Source organism: Salvia splendens, chromosome 20 (genome assembly GCF_004379255.2).
Source record: "Salvia splendens isolate huo1 chromosome 20, SspV2, whole genome shotgun sequence".
In the NCBI taxonomy this organism is placed as follows: Eukaryota; Viridiplantae; Streptophyta; class Magnoliopsida; order Lamiales; family Lamiaceae; genus Salvia; species Salvia splendens.
This window is the reverse complement of record NC_056051.1, coordinates 5,860,900-5,882,480: the sequence shown is the minus strand read 5'-3', so window position 1 is coordinate 5,882,480 and position 21,581 is coordinate 5,860,900. Positions and strand designations below refer to the sequence as shown.

Below are 21,581 nucleotides of genomic sequence, written 5' to 3'. Positions count from 1 at the left end.
CCTACGCCACCTGCTGCCCGACGGAATCTCACCGCGCACAGCCGGGACATATATCTGATCTACAGTCGCTGCCCGACGGGTTGGAACCCGCGCACAGCCACCCAGATTCTTCCTCCACCGACTCTCATGGGCGCCGGATTTATCTTGTTCTCCGTTCTACCGAACGTTAGGGATTTAGGTCCTTCACATCTGGTGCTTTCATCGTGATCTCACCCTCCCACCATCTCAAACCGAAGCTACACCGCTGCCCGACGGAAAACATTCCGCGCACAGCAACTGCTTTGGTTGCCGAGTCCCGCCTGTCCGTCGAGCTCTAGCCGCCGGACAACTCTCCTTCTGCAACGCCAGACGGGAAGGATTCCCGCATGCCGCGTCGAAGTCAGACGATCATCATCCACCACAGTCATGCTTCAGTCCGTCGACATGTCATACGACTACTTCGGCTATCGCCGTCGTCAGTACGACGTCCCTCAGGCCACACAGCCATTCCGTCCCTACCAGCCGGCCCAACCTCACCGTGTAACCTGTTGGGACCTTCCGAGCAGCCGAGTGGAAGTACTACGTTCACCGTCGTGGCCTAATCCAGAATCACCCTACGTCTCACACTACTTGGATCCACCTAATCGTCGCCCACGACCGAGATACCAACTCCAGGATTTCGATCCCTATGACCCTCCACCGACGCGACAGCCCTCTTGTTGGGAACCACCGCCACACCAGGCATCGCAGGGATACTCGGATTATGATCAGCCACCGCCGCGTCCACCTAGTTGCTGGGATCCGCCCAGACATCGAACCAATCGCCGCTGTCCACCGGCGCAATAGCAGGACCGCGACTACCTGCCCTTTGACCGGCCCCGAAGCTCGGAGACGTGCTGGGACTGACCTCGCCCTCGGGAGGAGGTGAGAGAGCGAGTCCAGTCCGCCTCCCACCAGCCTCGCTACTCCACCGAAAAGCCAACGTGGAACCTGTACAGCCAGCCCACACGTGTGACCAGTCAAACTCCGGAGCAGCCACGCCTGCCTCTAATACGGGTCTCCCAGGCGGAGAAGTCAGAACGGTCCAGGTTGGGTCTCTGCTGGGACTGTCCCGAGAAATGGGTGATGGGACATGTGTGTAAACAACGCATTCTCTGTTATGAGGATGATGGGGATGAGTTTGAGGAGAACATTCAAGATGAGAATTTAGCCGAAGAGAAAACTGATAATACTCCCACGATAGTATTCGGTGATGATGTTCCTAATGACATTACCGATGTTCACAATGATGGCGCTCCTCTTGATGTTCCAAACAACGAGTCCCCTGGAGAGTTCCTCAAGAACAAGGGATTGTCAAGAACGACAATGAGCCACCGCAAGTGCTCGTTGGGGTATCTGATGAGAAGATTGGTGAAAAGGAGGAGACATTGCTAGAAGATAAAGAGGAGGATGGTTCTATTAGTGAAATGGAGAAGATAATCGCCTCACTCAATGTTGTTCAAGTGTCATCCCAAAATGTTGTTGGAAATTGTTGGGGCAAGAAAGGAGATGGTGCTTACACCGATTTGCCTGTAATTGCTTGTGTCTATGGGGATTTGAATGTCGGTGATCTTCCAAGTATGAATCATCGATCAACATCGCTCGACAAAGATGCAAGGTTGATCCCACCGAGTAAAGACATGCCATGCTTGGGCATTCTGGGAGGCGTGGACAAGCTTTTCGATTTGGCAAGGAATTTTTCGACAAAGTTGGGTCTCCTTTGTTGATTTTTTATGGAAGTGAAGACTCATCTGTTCGGTGCGTGTTTGATCCAGGAGGAGTTGCCTCGCCGAAGCTTCTGCTTTCAACTCTCTTTTTTGCTTCGTGGTTCCCACCTTGAGGACAAGGTGGATTTTAACCGTGGGAGAGTTGATACGAACCTATATTATTATTATTTAGTTTAGATATTTTTATTATTTAGTTTAGATATTATAGGCATTTAGCATTTCTCTTTCTATATCTTTGTAGCATTATAAATAGGATAGACTGTTATCTTTCTTATTCATTCAATGAATATATTATTTTGGCCAAGTCTCTTGCATATTACGTTGAATCCTTAATCCCTACGCCACCTGCTGCCCGACGGAATCTCACCGCGCACAGCCGGGACATATATCTGATCTACAGTCGCTGCCCGACGGGTTGGAACCCGCGCACAGCCACCCAGATTCTTCCTCCACCGACTCTCATGGGCGCCGGATTTATCTTGTTCTCCGTTCTACCGAACGTTAGGGATTTAGGTCCTTAACACAAATAAACCTTAGAACCCGATCACTACATGAAAAAGAAACTTTAAGGGAAAACAAAAATGTAGAACTAAAACGAGATCACATTTTCGATTCCAAAACTCTTGAGTGAGAAAAGGCTAGGAGTGAAAATCTTGACATAGGCATGGTGATCCATTGCAACAAGATCACATTTTTCCTGAGGGATCTTCAGATCTGTGAGCGGAATGTAGTGAAGATCGTCGTGTCTCTCCGGATCGGATTCATATTCGGATTCGTCTTCGATTTCAAAAATCATGCACCGAGTTGAGTTGCTCTCTGCCGGCGTCAATCGAGCTAGGGCGGATGGCGTTTTGATATGGGGAAGATGAGATTTGACGAAATCGCGCGACTCCAGCACATTCAGCCATGATTTGCAAACGCATTTGCTGATTGCGACGCTTTGGAGAGGGATCCGTGAGAGGATTTTGGTACAGAATTGGGGTCACCGAGGATAGAAACGGCGACCGGAATCTCATCTATACACAATGAGCCATTGAGAGAAGACAAGAGAAATAAGGGAGAAGGAAATTTCATTAATTCGTCATTCATGATCCAATACAATAGAATGAAGCAGCTTATATAGCTGTACATATGAGCTAACAAACACGGTGTAACCGTCTAACTAACTCTATAATCTCATGCTTCGCTCTCACAGTGATTTGATCCTCTATTTCTCATGCGCTTATTGAGTTCTTTTCATGCACCAAATCTCCCCTCCTTCAAATAACCTTGTCCTCAAGGTTTGGTATCTGAATATTTCCTACAACAGAAGGTTGAAACATTCCTTTGAAAACCCGAAAGACGTGCTCAGTACGATGGTTTGGTTCTTCAATCTTATGCAGAGCTTGTTCGATTCCCCCATTCATACGATTCCCGAATTCGAGAACGACCTCCGAGAGCTTGAAGAATGGTCTTCTGTGGAGTAACTTTGAACAACCTGCCACTAATACATCGAATGTTTCTTGTAGCATTGGCATCTCTTCATGAAGCTTGCCAACATAGAGCCTCGACTCTTCATCAAATGAAGCATCCAAATAGTGTTGCCCACGGTTCACGAACCGGCGGTTCCGGTTCGGAACCGTCGGTTCCGGTTCGGTCGAAGGCGGAACCGGAACCGAACCGTGAGGCTATTTCACGGTTCCGGTTCCGGTTCGAAAACCGGCGGTTCCGGTTCCGGTTCGGAACCGCCGGTTTTTCCGGCGGTTTAGGCGGTTCCGGTTCGGAACCGGCGGTTTCGCGGTTCGGTTGTATTTTTTTTTTTTTTTTGAAATTTGGATTTATACAACAAATTGGAACAAGACAATGTATACTTCAAATAGAAATATGGCGAATAAGGAAGAAATGATATCTATTTTATTGAGTTTGAGTTGTAACGGACAACGATACATTACAATTTACAATATGTATACAAGTATACAACATACAATAATGTAATATAAATTTGAAATTTGGACTTATACAATAAATTGGAACAAGATAATGGATAATTTAAATTGAAATAAGACGAATATGATGAAAATGATATCAATTTTATTAAATTTGAGTTGTAACGGACAACGATACATTACAATTTACAATACATATACAAGTATACAACATACAATAATGTAATATAAATTTGAAATTTGGACTTATACAATAAATTGGAACAAGAGTACAAGACAATGGATAATTTAAATTGAAATAAGACGAAGAAGGTGAAAATGATATCAATTTTATTGAATTTGAGTTGTAACGGACAACGATACATTACAATTTACAATACATATACAAGTATACAACATACAACAATGTAATATAATTTACAAATAAAAAACATGAAATGGAGGGAAAAATGGAAGAACTACGGGAACAAGTATAAGTGTATAACAATGCGTAATAAGAGTAGCACTTGAGTAATTAAATGGAAGCACAATAGCACAAATGAGAAATTGGAGACAAAGAGAGAGAATTGGGAGATTGAAGAGAGAAACTCTTATTAACATAAGAGTGTGGTGAATGTAAATGAGAATAGAGGGGGGTATTTATAGATTAAAAAATGGGGGGAAATGGAAGAATTTAATTTCAAATTTATATTACATTATTGTATGTTGTATACTTGTATATGTATTGTAAATTGTAATGTATCGTTGTCCGTTACAACTCAAATTCAATAAAATTGATATCATTTTCATCATATTCGTCTTATTTCAATTTAAATTATCCATTATCTTGTTCCAATTTATTGTATAAGTCCAAATTTCAAATTTATATTACATTATTGTATGTTGTATACTTGTATACATATTGTAAATTGTAATGTATCGTTGTCCGTTACAACTTACAACTCAAACTCAATAAAATAGATATCATTTCTTCCTTATTCGCCGTATTTCTATTTGAATTATACATTGTCTTGTTCCAATTTGTTGTATAAATCCAAATTTCAAATTAAAAAAAAAATACAACCGAACCGCGAAACCACCGGTTCCGAACCTGAACCGCCTAAACCGCCGGAACCGCCGGTTTCCGGTCCAAAAACCGCCGGAACTGGCCGGTTTTGCCGCTGAAAAGCTGCCGCCGTCAGCCCCATCTCTGACGCCTTGATTTACGCGCCCGAACCGGCGGTTCCACCGGTTAACCGGCGGTTCCGAACCGTCCCGAACCGCCGGTTCGGTGACGGTTCCGGTTCGAAAAATCATGAACCTGAACCGGACCGCAACCCGAATTGCGACGGTTCCGGTTCGGAAAATTTGCCACGGTTCCGGTTCCGGTTCGCCGGTTAACCGCCGGAACCGGAACCGGTGGGCATCTCTACATCCAAACACATTATTCTCTTCCCAAGGCATGAAACATACTCAGGATCAGTAGTGAAGAAGATCTTAGCTTCTGGCAATTTGCACCAGTAAATTCTTAGGAGAGGTCTGTCTTTTTCCACTGGCCACGTAAAAGTAAATTTGATTCCTATTTTCCACTCACTCCTAACAATTGTCATTCCGACTTGATTGAGCAAGCCATCTCCTTCAACCCACTTGATCAAGTCATCGGCCGATGGCTTGATCAAGCCAATCTTCTTCTCTTCTCATGCATCAAAGGCTTGATCGATGACATGATCAAGCTAATCTCCTTCCCATGGATCTTGAGACTTCTATTATATATGTCCACATTCTGACAAATGAATTCCCAACCAACTACCTCACTCAAGATAGTACAAAAAGCAATACGGAGAGATTCAATATCATTCACAAACATTCTCAACGAATACAACAGACACCTCTCTGTTTTATAGAAGTGCTCCCTTGCAACTTGAAGTAATCGTGGCGTGCGATGTCTTGGTTCCTCAATCCACTTGTGTAGCACCTTCGAATCCTCCGGTGTCAGATTTACCGCGAAGAAGTGATCGCATCTGATAACCCAGCCGGCCAGATCCTCCCCCGAGAAGATCGGAAATCCCACCTTGGGTTGGTGCGTAGCGAAGTAAGGCGCTCTCGGCGGTCCACCCCCCGGTGCACCACCACCCCGAGTAGCCACAAACCGATTCATTAGCTCATTTTGCTGCATCTGCAGCGCCAGAAATTCTGCGCGGAGTTCCTTGAAACGCAGATCACGCGCATCAGCCAACAGAGCATTGCGCTTAGCCAGATCCTTTCCTCCATTCTCCACACTCACTTCATTTCCTGAACTCCATTCCTTATCAAATTCAAGGCTAGTGAGGATAGATTCTCTCTCATTATCCTCATTTCTATCCTCATTCTTACAATAATTTCATCTAAAATTCAAAGCTAATTCTTGTAGTCTAGCCAAAGCAAATGCGTGAACAAGTGATTTAGGCTCGAACATTTTAACTGATTTTTGTACATGATAATTCAATCCACTCACAAAAAGATGCACAGCATACGATTCAGTTAACTCAAGCTTTCCTAGCAATGTTTTGAATTGATTGAGATAGTCAGAGACCATACCTAATTGTTTTAGGCTTCTTAATTCAGCCATAGGATTGGAGAAGTTACTTACGATGAAGTTACTGATTTCTGCCGGAAAACGTGGGATACATTCCTCCACCGATTTATCCCTCGGTTGCAGATTTTAGGGGTCGTTGATGCTGGAGATTGCAGCAATTTTGGAGCATTAATACAAGTACCAGAACCGTTCAAATCATTGACAAAGACTATCGGAGAATCAACCTTAGATTGGCGTGTCGAGAAGCATTGAGCACGCGTGTTTGATCTGGTCGAAGCTGCCGAAGAATTGCCTCCATTATCAGCCATAAGCTTCACCATCAACTCAGAGTTTTGAACTTTAAGAGCAACGAAACCATCCCGCAGCTCCTTCAAGGTTTGATCGTAAGTGCGATCAGCTTGATCACTCCTCCGATTGGACTCGTCGAGCCTCTGATTGGACTCGGCGAGCCTCGAGAACAAATCTCCCATGGCCTTGCGAATTGTCTCCTCCATCTGTAGCAGATCTGCCGATGGATTTTGGATCGACATCTTCATAGTCGGATCGCGAGCGCCATCAGATGTATCCCGCAATTTATCGATCTCCTCCTGCCGACGATCAGAATCGGCGTTATTGGCGGAGAACTCAGCCATGGCAGTCGTGAAAAGCTCCTCCAGTCGGCGCAGATCGCCGGAGCGAGTTTCCACCATCGCAGGACCCGGATCAGGTAGTCTGATACCACTTGGTGCAAAATTGGGGTCACCGGGGATAGGAACGGCGACCGGAATCTCACCTATACACAATGAGCCGTTGAGAAAAGACAAGAGAGATAAGGGAGAAGGAAATTCCATTAATTCGTCATTCATGATCCAATATAATAGAATGAAGCAGCTTATATAGTTGTACATATGAGCTAACAACACGGTGTAACTGTCTAACTAACTCTATAATCTCATGCTTCGCTCTCACAGTGATTTGATCCTCTATTTCTCCACGTGTACATGCGCTTATTGAGTTCCTTTTCATGCACCAGATTTCGGGGGTGATTTATGATGGTAGGAATTGAAAGCGATTCTGCATTTCAAAACGCATTGAAGAAGCAGCAGCAGCAGCAAAGGCGTATTTTTAAAGTTAAATAATTTTGTATTTTGTGATTGAGAATTAGGGCAACGATGAACTTTGTCACACCTCAACCCCTCTGACGCATGCACTTACTATAAATAAATCCCTTATCATAAAAGTAATCAATACACATATTATATAATTTTAAAATTCAACATTTATCAAGTACATATTTAAAAACATTCTACACAGTAGTGGAACCCTCTCACCACTCTATATACTTTACATTTATCTACATGCAAAATGATGAGGAGGAGAAGGTTGCCAATATGCGTCAGCCGCCGAACCTGATAACACGTGGAGTTCCTATGACCCACGTCAGTCAAAACTTTACTCCTATCTTATTCCTGAAAAATTTAGTGGTTTATATGAGCCACAACTCAGTATATATAAATTTCCACCTTTAATCTCACATGATACAAAACATCAAATATATTCTTTTATCAATACATATAATCAGAAACAATATATAACATAATTTAAAAACAAACCATTTCATATTCATATGCATATGCCACTCTATTCAGTTTATTATTCTGTAACAGTCAAGCCTGGTATCTGCCCGGGATTCCTCTATGACCCGAAGGTCTCTCTGTAATTGGACTCATAGGTCCCTCTGTATTTGACCCGAAGGTCCCTCTGTAATTGGACTCATAGGTCCTCTGTATTTGACCCGAAGGCCTCTCTGTAATTGGACTCATAGGTCCCTCTAAATTTTCAGATTCAGTACAAGGCTGTCACAGATCCTCTTTAATCCAATGATTCACATAATCGGTATCATAAACATATCCTTTGCACCAATAACATATCCATATCATATTCCATCAAATTATCCAATATATCTAAACAAACATGTCCATTTTAGCAATCAAATATTATCATATTCGACCATCAAAATCAAATAATTCAAAATCATATCAATTTCATACCATATAATCCAATAATTCACTCCAATTGAACATAGAACAATCAACCACAAAACACATGTAAAACTAAAAGTATGATTTATACACACCTGATTACTACGGATGATCTAATCGGATTCCTTGATTCCTTAAAACTTCATCTACAATCTTTAATCCAAATTAATGTTCCTCCGGTAGAACTCACTCTCTCTCTCTCTCTCTTCGTAATTTATTTTTTTGCTCTCTCTCTCTCTACTTTTAATGTATCCCCCTGATTCCTTTCGCAACGTATCGTTTATGGGCCAAGATCCCCTGCTGTGCACAGCAGGGGCTGTGCCACACATACACACACATTTATTTGTTTTATAATAAACAAACTTAATATTTTAATATTATAATTTAACAATTAAAAATTCTATGTATGGAACAGCATCCCCTGCTGTGCTAACAGCCACAGCAGGGGATCCAAACCCATCGTTTATTCACAAAGTACGGCCATCGATTGAAGTAAGAAGTCAACCGACTTAGTGTGAAAAGCTTCTATTATCTTTTTCCAAAATATTTATCAGAATGACACTTAACTATTTTAATTTAACACGTGTTCGTTGCACAACTATTTAGTATAATGTCATTGCATGGAAATTATCATGCTGTAGTTTTAAATTATCCATTCATTAATAATAATAATAATAATAATAATAATAATATATTTTTATAACACCCTTATATCCTCTCCATTAGATATACATGCAATTGAATTCCAAAGCAAGGTGTATAAATGTTTAACTTATTTTCCCAACAACTTCGATTCCTTCTTTCTTTACACATTATGTTATACTGACTTTAAATCAGCAAACACACATACATACACATACTTATGTACAAGTAGGTATATATTTAATATCATGCACAGACACACGATATTATACATTCATTCTTGAAATCACTATTTAATATTGAAAACAACATATAATTTTTTGTAGTATAACTTTGTTACTTTTTATATTAAAAAAATCCTAATTATATATGCATATATTGAATTGCTAGAATTTATAAATATAAACTTAAATAAATCTGATTGATTTTTCGATCAAAAGTACTATGTGAAATCTTCGGTTTTTCCTCTTCCTCTATCCCTATCCCATAGGTACAGAATCAAGAGAGAACCTTTTCTTCTGTATGAATCGATCTTATTCCATTCCAATTCCTTCCCGATACCTCCCAAGGAAAATAAAATATCGAATTGGATGATATCCGTTTAATATATTTATTATTCAGATGACAATATAATGTGCAAATAAAATATGAAAATATGCAAACTATTCATGTTTTGGGTCATGGATGTCACAAACTTTCCCTATAACTTTATATTCTTATTTAACTTATTTTTATTCTATCCGTCTCCATAGAAGATGAACTTTAGATTCGGCACGGGTCTTAATGAAAAATGGGTCTCAGAGAGTTTCCAAAATTGGAATGTCCATACACTTTGGGGACGGACGAAAAAAGGAAATAGTACATATTTTTCAAGAACGGATGGAGTAGTAATTTATTATAGTAATATTGTAACAAAGTGACAGAAAAAAGTGCGTATTTAGCAAAAAACCAACATTAAAGTCTCATTTCACCAACAAAGTAAAGCAAGCAATGGAGGAGGAAATTGCTATAATAGAAACTATATTTACTCCAAATGGTGTTTTCATTTTTAGTAATGGGTCATCTTAATTGGGACAACTAAAAAGGAAAATGAGACATTTTGAATGGGACGGAAGGAGTAATAGACTCTAAAGAAAGAAGGTAAATTAAAAAAACAAACAAAAAGTAAATATGATAGTTATTTCTCTTTACCTATTCATTTACGCTCTCCCTTGGATATGCACTTATATGATGAGAACTTGATTAATAATAATAATAATAATAATAATAATAATAATAATAATAATAATAATAATAATAATAATAATAATAATAATTCAAGAGAAAACGATTCAATGAGCTACACATATATAGCTGTATATCAATAATTACAATTCCTTTTCCCATTTAATTGTTCCAGCCCTATTCCATTTCAAACACAATAAAATCAAGAACTTATCTCAATAGAAGAGAGAGAAAAAGCACATACAATTTTGTACTCTGTTTTAACCTAAACAAAGGAAAAACATCATCTCTCTGTTTTCTCTGTTTTCCTCTCTAGGCAAATAGTTCACTTCGTCTCCGACGTCAACAACGACGAAGTCCACCGTTCGCCGTTCTTCCCGGAGGCGAAGGACGACACTCCCGGGGTCCGCATCGACGAGGACGAAGAGGGGACCGGTATTGAAGCTGCAAAAGTAGAGAACGCACTAACGCTGCTCGCTGTGACACTGGTGCCACCAACGGATCCCTCCGAAGCAGCCTTAGGTGCCGGGGGCCGTTCGATCTCCATGATCCCTTCCAACATCTGCACGACTTTCCCCATCATCGGCCGCTGCGATGGCTGTTCTTGGATGCACCAGAAACTCACGACAACCACCCTCCTCGCCTGTTCCATGTCGATCTCATGATCCAAGAGTCGCTTGTCCACGACTGCCTCGACGTTGCCCTTCTCGAACTCCTCGTAAGCCCATAAAGAGAACTTCTTGTGGTTCGTCTCTGCAGAGACTTCGAAGTTCCTCTTCCCGCTCACGATCTCGAGCAACACCATTCCGTAGCTGTACACGTCGGATTTGGAGGTGATGGGGAGATTGGCAAGCCACTCCGGTGCCAAGTAGCCTCGAGTGCCTCTCACGCTAGTTAGGGTTCTATACCGGTGATCCTTCGGGTTAACGAGCTTTGCAAGGCCGAAATCAGAAACCTTCGCGCAGTAGTTCTCGTCTAAGAGGATGTTCTCTGGCTTGATATCGCAGTGAACGATGCAATCCCGGCATTCCTCGTGGAGGTACGTGATCCCTCTCGCCGTACCCAGGGCTATGTTGTACCGATTCTCCCAGTTCAGATGCTTCCCCGACTGCTCCTCAGACGAGGCGAAGAGGAAGCTATCGAGAGAGCCGTTTTTCATGAACTCGTACACCAGCAACCGATGCTTCCCTTCCGAGCAAAATCCAATCAATCTTACTAGATTCAAGTGGTGAGTGCTGCTGATGGTGGCCACCTCCATCCGGAACTGTTTCTCACCTTGCTCGATCCCCTCCAGCTGCTTCACCGCAGCCACGGTCCGGTTGGCAAGAACCCCTTTATACACAGCCCCAAACCCTCCCGCCCCGAGCTTCTCCTTGAACCCCTTGGTCGCCTTCTGCAACTCCCTGTACGAGAACTGCACCGGTGCACCCGATGCATACTCAAGGAGCGCGTACTGAGACGACAATGCACTAAACTTAGTGCTGTTCCGAACACACCACCACCACAAACCACCTTCAACAAGTCCCAACACGAACAACGTGGCCAGCACCGCGGCCACAACCACCCACGCCCTCAGCCTCCACTTACTCCTCACCCCACCGCCCCCTGAAGCAGCCGAGGGATTAGGCAGCAGAGGCGCGCAGACCTTGACATACGAAGTGCTTGGAATAGCCGGGGTGCGAAAGCCACTCACGAAGCTACTCGTCTTCAAGAAACACTGCCCTGATCCATCAGATAAAGAGGTGGAAGCAACACAAGATGCCCCATTCAAACAATTCAGGTTGCAAGGCTGGTTTCCCATGTAGAAAACCTGCGATTCCAGCTCGGGATCGAAGGTTAAGAACTCGGTATGATCCAACGGCAGCATAGCCACCTGACCAGAGCAATCTTGAAGCTCAACCTTCCTCCTACAACCACTCCTACTATCACTAGCATCAATTAGCTCAAAATTAAGTGAAGGGCATCCACAAATTGGGGAAGTTTCATTGTAGCTACAAATCCCATTATTCCCACAGAATCCATAAACCTGACATTGATCACTCACAGCAGCCCAACCAGTAGCTAAAGCCCCAATACTACTCCCTTGAACAAAGCTATGAATCCTCAAATTCCCATCATTATCTAATCTAACAATCCTAATCACATTGCTTTCCTCAGCATAATCACTACTGTAGGCCAAATCAAGATCGGTAGAGAGTGAAATATCAGAGAGGGTTAAGATCCCAGTTGGCTGAATTTCAAGAATTGGGTTTAGTAAAGTTGAATTGGCGGTGGAATTCAAACCTGAGTTGTAATAAGTGACGGAGTTGTTCCATTGAAGCGTCAAGTTCCCATTTTGCATAATTTGGAATGTGTAAAGACCTGATTTGAGGGTGTGATTGGCGTTGAATGGCTGATTGGGGAGGAGGGTGTCGGTGGGGCGGTCGAAGGAGGCCCAGACGGCGGCGCCGGAGGAGTTTTTGAGGATGAAATTGCCGGAATCAAGAAGCTCCGCGGCGGAGACGTTGAGGGAGGCGGTGGAGGAGGACCAGAGGGGGGAGGAGGAGGAGGGGGAGGGGAGGAGGTGGAGGTCGCCGGAGGGGAGGAGGCGGAGGACGGCGGAGGAGGGGGCGGGGGGGCCGGCTTGCCAGATGGGGATGGAGTTGAAGGAGACGGCGGCGATGAGGGAGCCGGCGGCGGAGGGGGAGGGGAGAAAGGAGAGGGTGAAGGTGTTGTTGGGGGAGGTCCATTTTGAATTGGGGTCGGAGGCGTAGAGGGTGGAGTTTAGAGGGATGTCGGCGGCGGAGACGAGGAGGAAGGAGAGGAGGAGGAGTGGGAGAAGCGGCGGCGGAGGGGAATGAGGGAGGCCCATTTCGTTTTAGTGGTAAAGATCGGAGCTTTACGGCGGAAAAACACAACCCATTGAAGCATTGGAAGCTGATTGGAGCTTCACATAGATAGAGTCAATGTGTGTGTTTGTGTCTCTGTGTGTGTGAGAGAGAGAGGGTTTGACCTTTGGTGGAGGTTTGTTTTCCGATTTGCATATTCCTCCATTATTTGCAGGTCTATTAACACGGTTGGATTCATTTCTTTACAACTGTTAAAATGTGAATAATTTTTTATTTATACTGCTTAGTATTTAATTATTTGTCTGACCACCATATATATTACTCCTGTCTTGTAAAGATGGTCTCAATTTAATCGGCATGGATTTTAAGAAATATAATAAATTGAAAAAGTTAGTGGAATGTGGATCCTACTTTTATGTATTAGTTTTATAATAAAACGTGAGTATAAATGAGTTAGTGGAATATGAGATCCCCTACTAAAAATGGTAAAAGTGAAATTAGACAAACTTTGTCGGACGAATGAAAATAAAAAAAGGGGACAATGTTTGTAGAAGAGATGGAGTATTCTCTTAAATCATAACACGCCTAAATTTTATATTCCTCGAATTATATAACTATCACACTCCTCAATTCTATATTGGAATATTGGTTCTAAAATCAGATTTGTTTGCTGTATTTCACAAGAATTTAAAATTTAGTCACGTAATTATGAACTTGGATTTTCCGGTGAATTTTAGAGACATAAGTTGGAAAAATTTACTACTCTTACTGCAACACATAAGTTATACTCCCTCTATCCGACTTTAGAGTTTCGATTTACCACTTTTGGATGTCCCACTTTAGAAGTTTTAGTTGAAATATTCTATAAATGGTAATAGGTCTCACATTCCATTATAAAACTAATATTCCCTCCGTCCCATAAAAATATAGGCGGATGAGATGGCACGAGAATTAAGATAAAATTGGTAAAGTAAGAGAGAGGATGAGAAAGATATGGTAAAGTAAGAGAAAGGAGGAGAATGATAGTTAAAGTAGAGTTAGTGGAGAATGGAGCCTATATTATTAAATTGATTTAACTTTCCAAAAATGGAATGCACATATTTTTATGGGACGGAGAAAGTATATAAAAGTAAGACAGAGATTTCATTATCGTTTCACCAACTTTTCTTTATATTTCTCAAATCTCGTGTTGAACTTAAATGGGACTCTGAAAGTGGGACGGAGGGTCCTAAGTTTAACTTTAGGAAAAAAATTCGAATTTATGGAAAATTCATTACGAGACATAAGATATGGTTCGTAATTTAGAGATAGTAAGAAATATCAAATTTAAGCTATGGTTTGTATTTTAGAAATCGATGTAATCACATTTTTTTTACCGAAATTTAGTAAGTATATTTTCGAATTTAAAATTTGGACACAAATAATAAACTTAGGTTTGCGGTAAATTTTTCACTGAGTCAGGTTTCAATAGGAAATATTGAATTCGTGAGAAATTCACTACAAGGGACCTAAGTTAAGGTTCATGATTTTAGATATATCAAAATTAAGCTAAGACTCTCCGTATTGTTGATCGATATGAGTGGTTATTATAGTATACACAATTTATAGTTACAGCTATAGGTAAAAAGTAGAAATTTAAATAACATCACAATAGGCGAACTAAAAACTTTAGATAATTTAAATCACAATAGGCTTGAACTAAAAACTTTAGATTAGAGTATTAACCGTTCTGCCACTAAGTCAATTCATAGCCTTAATGCATCATTCTTAGCCAACATATGTGACTTAGTGACTAGTTATGTTTTTGTGGCTATAGGCACGAGAAGTTTAAGATTAGTATGAGTTTGGTGTACAATTAATTTGAAAGTGAAGTTTCATCAATATATTTTAGTATCATTATTGTTATGTTATGTTCATGTATTTGTCTATGGCATGTGATATATTGATAAGGTTTATTGATTTCGAATCTACCACTTTTACGTAGATAGTTCGATCTTCACATTCTTGGCGGGACAAAAATTATAAAATGGACATATGTTCAGGACCAGTTTTGAAAAGCCTCAATTGAACAATATACTATATTTGTTAATTTTCAATAATATGGTGTATTGTATTATAATAAATAAGTTAGGATAGTTTTGTTATTTTCATATAAATCATATACTTTGTGTAAATAATCAGTAGTTCAGAATATATTTATTCAATGACCAATAATATAAATTAGTTATAAATTATAATTATTCCTTTCATAAGTTATAATATCAATGGAAAAGTATATAATTTAGTCTTATTATTAGTGGTCCTTGTTATTAATAGACTTTGAATTGGTCAAGTGAGGAAGATTGGGATAAGATTTTTCTTTCTCCACTCAGATTTTTTCAAGTCAACCATTTGATCAAGTAAAACTTTTAAATAATCAACAAAAAGTTATATAATCGTAATTATAACTATATTTTTGTTTACTTTAAGTTTTTTTGAATAGTTAATGTAAGGAAGAAAACATGACCTACTAAAAATTTAGTTTGAAGAGGTCAACAAAATTAAGGTATACAATTGACTAAAAGAAAAATAAGGTCACACATCCTTTTCTTTGAAACCTTAAAAATATTCTTAATTCTTGATCTTCTAATCAACAAATCAAGAATTCACACTATTTAACATCTGGAAACTAGCCAATAATTGGAATCACTATTCCAAGACTGAACTAAAACAAATACTACAAAGATTGAAACTAAACCAAGATCTTCAATCAAAAGATGATCATGTTTCTACACCTTCCAAGCCAAAGATGAACATCCAAGATCCTTCAAGACAAGCTAACGACGAAGCAACCGAAATTTGGGACGACGAAACTGATGAAATCACAACAGAAGACTGAGCTGATCCATCAGCCAGTGAACAAAGGTGGAGGTGGTTTCTTCACATCAGCAATCCCTTCAATCATCTGCACAACCTTCCCCATTGTAGGCCTAAACGACGCGTGTTCTTGGATGCACCAGAAGCTCACCTTTAGCAGCCTCATTGCTTGCACAGCATCAATGTCATCCTCCACTAGTCTCCTGTCAAGATCTGCTCCCACATTGCCTTTCTCAAACTCCTCGTAAGCTCCCACAACGATACCTTCTGTTGTTGCAAAAACCAATCAATCTCACAAGATTCAAGTGATGAGTGCTACTAATTGTTGCAACCTCCATTCTGAACTGCTTCTCTCCACAGCAACAGCCATTTTGTTGGCCAAGACTCCCTTATAAACCGACCCTAATCCTCCCTCTCCGATCTTCTCCTTGAACCCTTTCGTCTCCTGTTGGAGCTCCTTGTATGTGAACTGGACAGGAGCACTCGATGCATAGTCTGAACATGTGTACTCATACGCTAAACTACGGTATCTTGGTTTAGACATACAAAAAAACCACATCAAACAGCTGCCAAAAATGACCATTACCAAACTGCTTCCCAAAACTACAACAGCAATCTTAAGTAGTGCTACTGTTCTATTCTCGACTTCTTTTGGCGTGGCGAGCTCACACACCTTAACGTACGATATACTAGCAATTGTTGGTGACTGGTAACCTGTTACAGACGTGCTCCGTAACAATTAGTTATCTTCCTTCTCGTGGGAACTAGCAATCAACCTGTCGACAATCTCGGAGGAAGATCACGGGTTTTGTTGAGTTGTGGACGTTCTCCACTCAGCAACAAAGTTACGATAATTCGGGTTTCTTGGAATGCAAGATAGGTTTAGGGAAAATATTTCATTCATAAAAATAATGTGTTGATGAAATACCCTATTTTATACTAGAAACCCTAGGGCGGTTCGACGTATCCTAATTCATCCGGGAAAGAACCGCAAAGAAAACCCGAACGGGGCTTATACATCAGGCCCGACTCAACAATAAGTAAATTAATGTTTCAAAAATACTAAAACATAAAAGGAAAGAAATAAAAAAGAAACAAAACGAATCGGCTAATTCTTGAACTTGTTCGGCGCCTTGAGCTTGTCTCTCGGCCTCAAGGATCTCTTCGACACAATCAATTCTTCACTTCGGTCATTCACGCACTGCGTCGTGCTGCTCGGCTGCGTCGTGCTGCTCGGCTCCGGAAGCGCTGCGTCGTGCTGCTCGGCTGTTGTCGCCTCCAGCTCGGCATGCCGCTCTGCTGCGCCGTGCTGCTCGGCTGTTGTCGCCTCCAGCTCGGCATGCCGCTCTGCTGATGCGTCTGGTGGCGGGGGTCTCGTATCAACCCCCCCTCCGTTAACAATCGCCTTGTCCACAAGGCGAACCTCCGGGAACTGCCTACCAATCGCCTCGACCGGCTCCCAAGTAGGTGTGGAAGCATCATCTTCCCACTGCACCAAGCACTGTCGCTCCGGTCGGTCGCCCCGCCAGCTGACGCGCTCCTCCAACACTGCCACGGGACGCACCACTGGCCTATCCCCCACAAACACGGGAGGCAATTTCACTCCGTCCACATCCCCGTCGCCCGCCACAAATTCACGCAACAAGCTCACGTGGAACACATTGTGGACTCTACTACCCGCCGGAAGACGTAATTTGTATGCCACCGGGCCCACCCTCTCCAAAATTTCGAAGGGGCCATAGAACCGTGGCGCCAGCTTTGCCGACAACGGTTTCGCAACCGAGTGCTGCCGGTACGGTTGCAGTTTCAGCCATACGACATCGCCCACGTCAAACTCCACGTGCCTGCGGTGTCTGTTTGCCACATCCGTCATTCGCTGATGGGCCCGCAAGAGGTTTCGCCGTAACGTGACCAGCAGCTCCCCACGCTCTTTGATAATATCTGCCACATTAGGCGGCGTTTTTGCTGACGGCGGGGACGCCACTAACGTGGGCGGCTCACGCCCATACAATGCTTTATAAGGTGTCATGCCCAGCGCAGAGTGATGGGAACAGTTTAGAGCTAACTCCGCCCATGGTAAAAAATTCGTCCATCTTGAAGGTTTATCGGAAGCAAATGCTCGCAGATACTGCTCCAAACCCCGATTACGGACTTCCGTCTGGCCATCCGACTGCGGATGGTAGGCGGTGGAAAAGTGAAGCTTGGTGCCGCTCAGACGCATCATCTCCTCCCATGTTGCGTTGAGGAACACCGAATCTCTATCTGACACCAAGGTTTTAGGGAACCCGTGGTGCCGGACCACCGTATTCACAAACAACTGCGCCACTCGGGAGGCGTCAAATTTAGGAGGTAGGGGGGCGAAATGAGCATATTTTGAAAGCCTATCCACCACCACCATAATGGTTGTATACCCTCGGGACTGGGGCAGCCCGGTGATGAAGTCCATTGACACATCCTCCCATACTTGCGACGGGATGGGTAGCGGCTGCAATAGCCCCGCCGGCTTTCGCGTTGAATACTTCGTGGACTGGCACACCACACACTCGTTCACAAACGTCACTACATCTTTGCGCATGTTTGGCCAATAAAACCCCGCCGCCAATAGGCGGAATGTTCTCTCGTGTCCCGGATGACCCGCCATCGGCGAGCAATGGTGTTCCTTTAGTAACGTCCGTTTTGCCTTGGACTCCGCGCTCACCAACACCCTGCGATGGTAATATATCAGGCCATCGGCCCATGATAAGTGCGAGGGCGCGTCGCCTGATTTGATTTTGGCCGAGAGTTCCACCAGTTCGGGTAGGGAGGCCGCCTCCTCGCGCAACACGCGCAATATATCAGGTACAGGCTTAGCGACGACTGGTAGGAGCTGGACCGCGTCCACATCCGTCGTGACTTCGACGGGAGCGTCGTCTGTCGCAGGCAAATCGGGATGCGGGCTCGGCACGTCGTGCTGCCGGGACAAGGCATCTGCCGCCTTGTTCATGCTGCCTCTCTTGTACTCGATCACAAACTTATATCCCATCAACTTTCTAACATAGAGTTGTTGGTCTGGGGTCTGGACCACTTGTTGTAACAGCTCTTTCAAACTCCTCTGATCCGTTCTAATGATGAACTCACGCCCCAATAGATACTGTCGCCATTTTTGCACGGCCTCCACAATAGCATATAATTCCTTATGATACGTAGATGCCACCCTCCTGCGAGGTCCCAGTTTCTTACTGAAAAACGCAATGGGGTGATCCCGTTGCATTAGCACCGCGCCAATGCCCACGTCGCACGCGTCAGTCTCCACGCAAAATGGCAAGTCGAAATTTGGCAATTGGAGGACCGGAGCTGATGTCATCGCCTGCTTCAGAGCTGCGAACGCCTTCTCGGCTTCGGGGCTCCATCGAAAAGCCTCTTTTTTAAGTAAATCTGTTAAGGGCGCCGCGATCATCGCGTAGTGGGCGACGAAACGGCGGTAGTAGCCTGTCAACCCTAAAAAACCTCGCAGTTGCCGTACCGTTCCCGGCTTAGGCCACGCCGTCATCGCCTGTATTTTGGTCGGGTCAGCCTTGAGATGGCCTTCGTCAATGATGTGCCCTAAATACTCCACCGACATACTACAAAATGAACACTTCGAAAGCTTCACGAAGAAGTTATTAGCATGGAGCAGTTCCAGAACGGCTTCCAGGTGGCTACTATGCAGCTCAATGGTCGGGCTATAAATCAAAATGTCATCGAAGAAAACGATAACACATTTTCTGAGAAGTGGCTGGAAAATAGCATTCATCGCCGCCTGGAAGGTGGACGGTGCGTTTGTCAACCCGAAAGGCATCACGAGAAACTCGAAATGCCCATCATGAGTTCTAAAAGCGGTTTTTGAAAATGTCGTCCCCGTTCATTCGAATTTGGTGATACCCCGAGCGAAGATCCAACTTAGTGAAGTACCTAGCACCTCCCAACTCGTCAAATAGTTCTTCTGCCGTAGGAATGGGGAAATGATCCGGCACGGTGGCCTTATTGAGGGCTCGGTAATCAATGCAAAACCGAAAAGTGCCATCCTTTTTTCGGATCAGCAATACCGGGGACGAGAACGGGCTGTGACTATGGCGAATGATACCCTGTTCCAGCATATCGCGAACCTGCCTTTCGATTTCCGTCTTCTGGAAGTAGGGGTACCTGTACGGTCTAACATTAATCGGCCGTGTACCGGGTAGGAGATGAATGCGGTGATCAAACTGCCGCGGCGGGGGCATGCCACGAGGCTGTTCAAACACCGCTCGGTGTGTGTTTAATACCGCGAGAATTCCGTTCGGCAAGCCCGGAGGAAAGTCCTCCCTGCTGCTTCCCTCCACTGCCTCAGTGCCGCTGTCAATCGGTACAATCTCATAGAACTCGTGGTCCGTTGGTTGCGTCGTTAATGTGTATAACGAGTGAAGGGATATTTGTTTTGGCCCCGGCATCAAGCCTTGTAAGAAAACCGGTCGCTCCCCGTGAGTAAATTCCAACGTTTTTCTGACGAAATCCGCCGACACCTTCCCCAGCGATTCCAACCAACGCATTCCCAAAATCACATCTGGCCCATGGTGAGCGAGAATATGGAGATCCACCACAAATACGTTGCCCTGCAGCGTCAGCTTGGTGCCCCGCGCTATGTGGGTGCAGAGCAGGGATGCTCCGTTACCTACCAACACCCGGAATGGTCTGATGGGTGTTAGGTCCAACTGGAGTATTTCGGCGATGCGTGGCTGGAGGAAATCCAATGGCGCGCCTGTGTCGATCAAAACCCGCACGTTGGTTACGCCCAACGTGCCCTGTACAATGAACGGTTTCGAGCTCCCTCGGCCATCCAAGGCGTGAAGGTGCGATAGATCAGCCGTAATTAGTTCGTCCTCCGGCACTTGATCTCCCGCGGTATCCTCCTGCAGGTTGTCAGCATCGTCATCCATATAGCAAAGAAGTTTGACCTTACAGACGTGGCCTGCGACCCATTTTTCAGGGCAATGGTAACAAAGCCCTCGGCGTGCCCGCTCCGATTTCTCGGCGTTAGACACCCTGATTGGGTATACCCGTGCCTTGTCCGCGTCACGTCCCTGAAGTTCTTGCGGCTGTGGTCCAGAAATTGGGGTCGAACCGGGGATCGGGGGGGCCCTCTGCTCCTTCCCTGACCACTGGCGTCGCGGATATGGCGACGGTTGGTGCGGTCGCTCGTCTTGTGTTGCAGCCAAGCGCAATGCCAATGCCATTGCCTCCGCTAATGAAACCGGGTTCTGCAATTCGATCTTCTCTTGCAAGGGTTGCTTGAGCCCTTGGATAAAAATAGGAATCAGAGATGACTCCGATAAATCGGTCACCCGATTGAGGTACCGTTCGAACGTTGCGTGGTAGTCTGCTACGGTAGACGTCTGAACCAGCTTGGCGATCAGACCCGTGTAATTTTTGAAGCTCTGTGGGTCAAAGCGATGTCTGACGTCGTCCAGGAACTCCGGCCACGTTACAAAACCATTGGTCTCCCTATAATTGAATATCCATTCCGAAGCGGGGGGGTCAAACAGCATCACTACATAATGCAGACGCTCAGACTCCGGGATCCGTTTGTGATCGAAATAATATTGTACGCGGGATATCCAATTTGGCGCATCCGCCCCGTTAAAGTGGGGCGCGTCCATCTTCAAGCCGGAAGAGTAATCGGTTCCCTGGTGGGGAAAACGCTCTCGGCGCTGAGGCGGGTCCCAGCAGGAGACACCGCGATCCTCATGCGGATCCTCGTCCCAATCGTCGTGCCTCTGAGGTGGATCCCAATT

At 43.9% G+C, this 21,581-nt stretch overlaps 1 protein-coding gene across 1 annotated transcript; it reads right to left on the bottom strand.

Moving 5' to 3' along the window:
• Window positions 1–10,175: 10,175 nt before the first annotated feature.
• On the bottom strand, window positions 10,176–13,150 carry LOC121782924 (G-type lectin S-receptor-like serine/threonine-protein kinase At1g34300). The gene has a single exon (XM_042180927.1). It carries the CDS (start codon window positions 12,960–12,962, stop codon window positions 10,437–10,439), a length of 2,526 nt encoding a protein of 841 aa, XP_042036861.1. The 5' UTR covers window positions 12,963–13,150; the 3' UTR covers window positions 10,176–10,436.
• Window positions 13,151–21,581: the final 8,431 nt, after the last annotated feature.